General features: G+C 41.7%; 1 protein-coding gene across 1 annotated transcript; it reads right to left on the bottom strand.

Annotated features, from left to right (window-relative positions):
• Positions 1 to 831: 831 nt before the first annotated feature.
• LOC144134804 (cystatin-1-like) lies at positions 832 to 4,576 on the bottom strand. The gene is made up of 3 exons (XM_077667637.1): positions 4,284 to 4,576; positions 1,767 to 1,859; positions 832 to 941 (listed from the first exon to the last, which is right to left on the bottom strand). The coding sequence occupies exons 1-3, from the start codon at positions 4,497 to 4,499 to the stop codon at positions 852 to 854; spliced, it is 399 nt and encodes a 132-aa protein (XP_077523763.1). The 5' UTR covers positions 4,500 to 4,576; the 3' UTR covers positions 832 to 851.
• Between the last annotated feature and the right edge of the window lie 904 nt (positions 4,577 to 5,480).

Genomic DNA, 5,480 nt, shown 5'->3' with positions numbered 1-5,480 from the left:
TCGATGCCGGTGCCTCGTCACGCGATCGCAACTATCCAATAAACGACGCCACTGCAAAGAGAAAGCGGCTGTGGTACTTTAGGAGTTACAGCGACTTTAGAATTAGGTGATCCTAGCCGCCACAAAGCGCGGTTTCTCAAAGGCCTGAACTGTTGAACCATGGAGCCAAGAGTAATCGTGTTTTCGGAGTGCTAGAAAACCGGTATTGATAGCACACACAGGGCGCTAAAATTTTTTGCTGACGCCAGTGCGTTAAGTGAGAGGGCTGAGTGGTTAAATGTTGAAAATTAGTTAATAATCCTCCCAGTTCACTCCATTCATATCGCTCCGAATGTACGCAAACACTGCTCCTACTATGGCGCAGAAGCAACTCTCATAACGCAAAAGCCCGATTTATCAATATTACGCAGGCTTCCCTGGTTCAAGAGCTGTGCTGCTAAATATCGCTTCAGCTGGTATGTGTAGCCTTCCACATTTATAGGAGTACTTACCGCAGTTACGCTTGCGCATGACTGTGAAATCTATGCCGACTTTAAGTTCCCTTATACAATGAATGATGAATATTGCTGCACCTATCGGTTTCCGGACAATGTCTAGCTCATATTACCCTGTATCTCTGGCCGATTTGCATAGCCTGTTTAGTGAGGGTTTCCGGTGCTAAAATGTGTCACTAAACGCGAGCAGCACGCTGGTGTATCAAAAAAAAATATTACCCATTTTGTCAGAGTGATCAGACAAGCTGTCTGCAGAGTTGGGTGAAGAAGTTTATTCAGTAGCAGCAAGGAAAATATTTATGCACTCCCAATATTTTCAAGGATATGCAAAAGCCTGTACCCAGAGAACGGTTTATTTCATTCTGGCGTCACGCAGTCGAACGCTTTAACGTTCTTGACGTTCGTGTGTAGTGGCTCGTAAATTATCGCAGTGCACGTTTCTGTGACCTGTAATGAAGATAAATGAGCTTCACTGCATGCAGATGGACCTGCAAGAACCTGTTGCTGCGCGCCCATGTTAACATTACTCAAAAGCATTATGAGCAAAATTTCTACGCTTCAAACTTTGGATATGTACCTAAAGAGACAGTTGAAACGTTCGTGTTTGAAAATTGTTCTCTACAAAATAAAAATTCATTTAAAGTTGCCTCTCAATTTTCATGCCACAAATCAACAGAAAATGATAAAACCCATGTAATCCACATAGTGAAAGTCAATTTTGGAGAAGGGAACGTTTATTTCATTGGATCTCATTTCCCGTTATTGTGGACGGACAGTTATACCAAACTTGCTAAAATATTTTGATGGAGTCATCGTCGGAACAAGTTTCTTAGTGCGAACTTTAGCCCAGGACTCAACAGAAAACAAAAGTGCAGAGTGATTTCTCAGTCTATAGAGCGTTAATAAATGACGGGCTGGCACCAGGTGACGGTACATCATGTTCCACAATCATTCTACATCATGGTTTACATCACTCAAATGTCCCCCTGGCAGCACTTCATAGACCAATGTAATGTCCGTAATGTCTTGCAATAAGTCGGGTGTCATAGAAATTTGGTTATTGCGGTGTAGTAGATCAAGGGCGTAGCCGGCGCCTCTCCAAAATTATGGAATGGCGTGGATTGTGCACCATTTAATATCAAATCAAGCTTGATTTCTCTTCAAAATGACGAGAAATGTTTAAACTGTTTGATATGTGATTGAGAAGTTTGATTGAAATTTGACTGAGAATATTTGAATGAGAAAAAAGGGATTTGATTTGACTCTGCTTACATAGTATTTCGCAGGCCTGCAGTTGGTTCCACGTTTCTTGCAGTCTCTTCTTGCAATGAGGATTTCTATCTTGTAGTTAATTCCAGCGACCACCTAATCAGGAAAAATGGGCAGAAATATTAGTGCATCTACACAGTGAATCGCTGCTATTATATAGTAGAGTTGGGTTAGGACCGACTATTTCGTACACACCTACATGGATTAAAAAAATTCTACAGAATGGAATTGATAGTGGTAGGCGCAATGAAGTAATTGTTCCAGGTTAAATTCTGAGCCGCGCAATTTATAATTCCTTTCTCAAACTAGCAGTAGAAATATCTGGAAAAAAGGATTCTACTGAAGTTAAGCGATTGCTGCTGAAACGAACACGAAATTCAATGAAATTTACAATCCGTTAAAGTAAGCCTGTTCCTAGCGAAGTGGTGAGGATTATGGCGTTTTAAATATGACACTTAACATGCGCTGTTATAACAAACCGTGCGAGTAGACCAGATGAAACAGCTGTTGCAGAGAGAAGCAGCTATATTTTTGGTACGCCTTGTGTAAAGCGGTGTAGAGGTGTATTGTGCAGCGAACGAACTGAGATCTGGATGCAGTTACAACGTTAAATCTGTAACCGCCAAAAACGAGCTGTACTCGTAGCGGGATGTGGTACCAATATCGCCAATGACAAGTCGCACTTGTCGAGCACGATGTCGCTCTCCTTTGACCACCGGAGACATAGCTTGCAATTTAAAACACCAGAGGGCGGCAGGTGTCCAGTAAACCACGCGTCTTCACTCTTTAGCACGTGTTTTAAACCTGACAACAATCATTTGTTAATGATGCCAGGCATGAAGAATGCCTGTGGGGGCAATTTCGCGAGAAAAAGTGCTGCTTCTTGGAGCAGCTCTGAAAACAGCTTAGCCGACGATCTAGAATTTGCATTCGACAGTGGCTCTGACTTCATTTCTGAGCTAGAGACGGCCTCATATTATTATGAGAGTGAGAGCGCAACGAATAGGGTGACGCGCCGCAGCAAATATTGAAAGCTTTTTTGTGTATGCACATTCCTGTTCGCTGCAGCCCATCAGGTCTTTTGTTTTATTGTTACCTTCATGTGCTAACTTTGTATATGTACCCGCCCCTCCCCTCTGTAACGTACATCTGTACCCTGAGGGTATCTTAAATAAATAAAAAATAAATAAATACTGCGCATTTTTACACGCTGTAATCCATTATTATTGCATGCACTGAAGGAAAGCTGCCTTCAAAGAGAGCTTTTTTAATTATTGTGACAATTCTATCAAAGAAAAAATGAAGTAATATATTTTCGGAATCAGAGTTACATGCAAAAATCTGTGAGCTATTGAAAAAGTTCGCAGTTATCTTACGTTTCTAGGGGATTAATTTTGAAGTTAAAGGGTTAATAAGACAGTGCTCGCTTAGAAAGGCCGCCGCAAAAAAAGAAGATACGAGGAGAGTGCGACAGCTCCTCAAACTCAATAGTTTATCGCTAGCTTGACCGCTACGATGGCTCAGTGGTGAAGCCGCTCTACTGAGCCGGAGTACTCAGGTTCGAACCCGACCGTAGCGGCCGCGTTTCAACTGAGCCGAAACGCAAAAGGCGCCCGCGTGCTGTGCGATCTCAGTGAACGTTAGAGATCCCAAGAAGCTCGAAGTTATTCATAAGGCCCCCACTACACTCCTCTTTCTACCTTTTTTCTTTCACTCCCTCCATTATCTCTTCACTTACGGGCGGTTCGGGTTTCCACCGAGATATGTGAGTCAGTTACTGCGCCATTTCCTGTCTTCAAAAACCAATTCTTTCATTTCTTTATCCATACCTTCCTTTCAGGTTCCTCGTGATGCAAACATCAAGTTTTGTATACAAGGTATATGACACTTCACATGAGTGAGATCCATGTATAAGGTGACTCTAATGATGCATCGTTCTTTTAATCTGGCCAGCATATAAGTTATAGAGAAAACTTCTCTCTATCGCTGGGCGTTCTTTAACTCTCTAACAAGCCTTTTCGGTATTATAAGGGTGCAAAGTTTGAAGACAGTAGAGACTAAAACTTTTTTCTTGGAATAACACTAGACCCCTCCTCTTTTGAGTGACATACATGAGAGAGGAATAGTGTTCAGTACAAAAAGCTTCACGACTATATTAGGTGACCGAAATTTTGGGCTAACAGATAATGAGATATTCTGGTTTTACTCTTGTCCGAATTCTTTATATAGAGCAGAGATCTCAAAAATCAGAATTATAATCTGGGAAGGACAGAAGAAAATCAGCCACACATTAATTTGAGTCTTAGAGCTCAATTCTCTACATTTTATTATTTGTACGATATATAACTCAAACCAACAAGAGTGGTTCAGTGGCCCCGATTTCTATATGCTTTGAAGAGAAAGGTATTTTCCCTCTTCCAATTAAAATTCTCCTTTCAAAACTTGTATTTAACGTGGAACGGTAATTATAATTCGAGCTCATTAAAGAATGTCGTTAAATAGTGACAATATAGAACTTACCTGCGTAAAGACACTCTTGAGCCATAGAGCCTCGTAGTTACGTCTGAGGCCAGATTTCTCTCTCGAGGCTGCGTACTGAGCTAGTTTCAAGTATTTAGTATCGCTCCATGGGTCTATCTCGGTCCACCCTCCAGTTTCAACAGGTGCAAATGAAGCGGCGTTGCAGAGCGTTACAGCGGTCACTGATAGAAACGCAAGCCCTACCACGGCGTTCATTTTTGCAGACACTTGTTGGAACCTCCTTTTGCGCTGAGCCAGACAAGATTTCTGCAATTGCGCGCACAGTGGCAAAGCAACGTAGCAAGTGCCTTTATAAGGAGTACATTGCTAAGTCACGTTCATTGTCCGGAGATCAAAAGCCACTCATGATTGCGGACAATAAAAAAATTGCACACTTCGTGCGTCAGAGCATAAGAGCTATTGCAACAAGCTACAAGTCCTTCATACATGATTTCTGCAAAGGTTATTTAAAAGGCGTGGTGACTAATACAGCGATTGTTCGCTACAGAGGTTACGCATTCCTTTCTTACATTTGAGGCAACTCTTTATCCGAACTGTATTTTCAATATTTTCTCGACAATTTCAACATTAGCATATTCGCAGTTTTGTGGCCCACCGCATGAAATTAAATTGGGGAGAGGGGTGATTACTCACGAGCTTGAAATATAAATCTATTGATACTGCTCTTACTTACGTTGCAAGCCCTGCGTCTTCATTTATATTTGTGATGTGTGCTTAGTGGAAGCAGCTGTTCTCGTGAGCAACGAGAGACGACGTGCAATCTTTCACACTAATGATACTCTTTAGATTATCATAAAAGTATCTAAGCATATAAATAATAAGCAAGGACTTCTAGAATTGATTTCATAAAAGATAACGAGATCGCGGCTGGCCGCAGTGTAAAGAATCGTGTCTTGATTTCGCATTTTATGGCCACCACAGCGAACAATCCGTGCTTCTCCTCACCCCAGTGCATTTGGCTGTTGAATGTGTTCGAAAAATGTGCAAGTTAAGCTCCATTATTGGATGACCGTCTTCTTCAAACGTGTGCGAATCTCCGCTTTATCTCCACTTTCTCCGCCTTCCGTGTGCTCTCTGCTGCTCAAGGGATGAAATGTTTTAATTGGGGCAAGAAATGACACACCATCGTTTTACAACTAATAAAGTTTTCCTTTTCTTTTTTTCTGGACAGCAGTA

The sequence above is a fragment of the Amblyomma americanum genome, chromosome 5, assembly GCF_052857255.1.
Source record: "Amblyomma americanum isolate KBUSLIRL-KWMA chromosome 5, ASM5285725v1, whole genome shotgun sequence".
NCBI classification, from domain to species: Eukaryota; Metazoa; Arthropoda; class Arachnida; order Ixodida; family Ixodidae; genus Amblyomma; species Amblyomma americanum.
Note: the sequence above shows the minus strand (reverse complement) of the source record. Positions and strands in the feature narration are given on the sequence as shown.

Bases quoted from the DNA above. Each gene is read 5' to 3' on its own strand.
- LOC144134804 (XM_077667637.1), bottom strand. From the start codon at position 4,499: ATGAACGCCGTGGTAGGGCTTGCGTTTCTATCAGTGACCGCTGTAACG. The intron at 1,860-4,283 runs GTAAGTTCTATA...TTTCCTGATTAG, and splicing joins TCAAGAGTGTCTTTACGCAG to GTGGTCGCTGGAATTAACTA. The intron at 942-1,766 runs GTAAGCAGAGTC...TCTTCATTACAG, and splicing joins GCAGGCCTGCGAAATACTAT to GTCACAGAAACGTGCACTGC.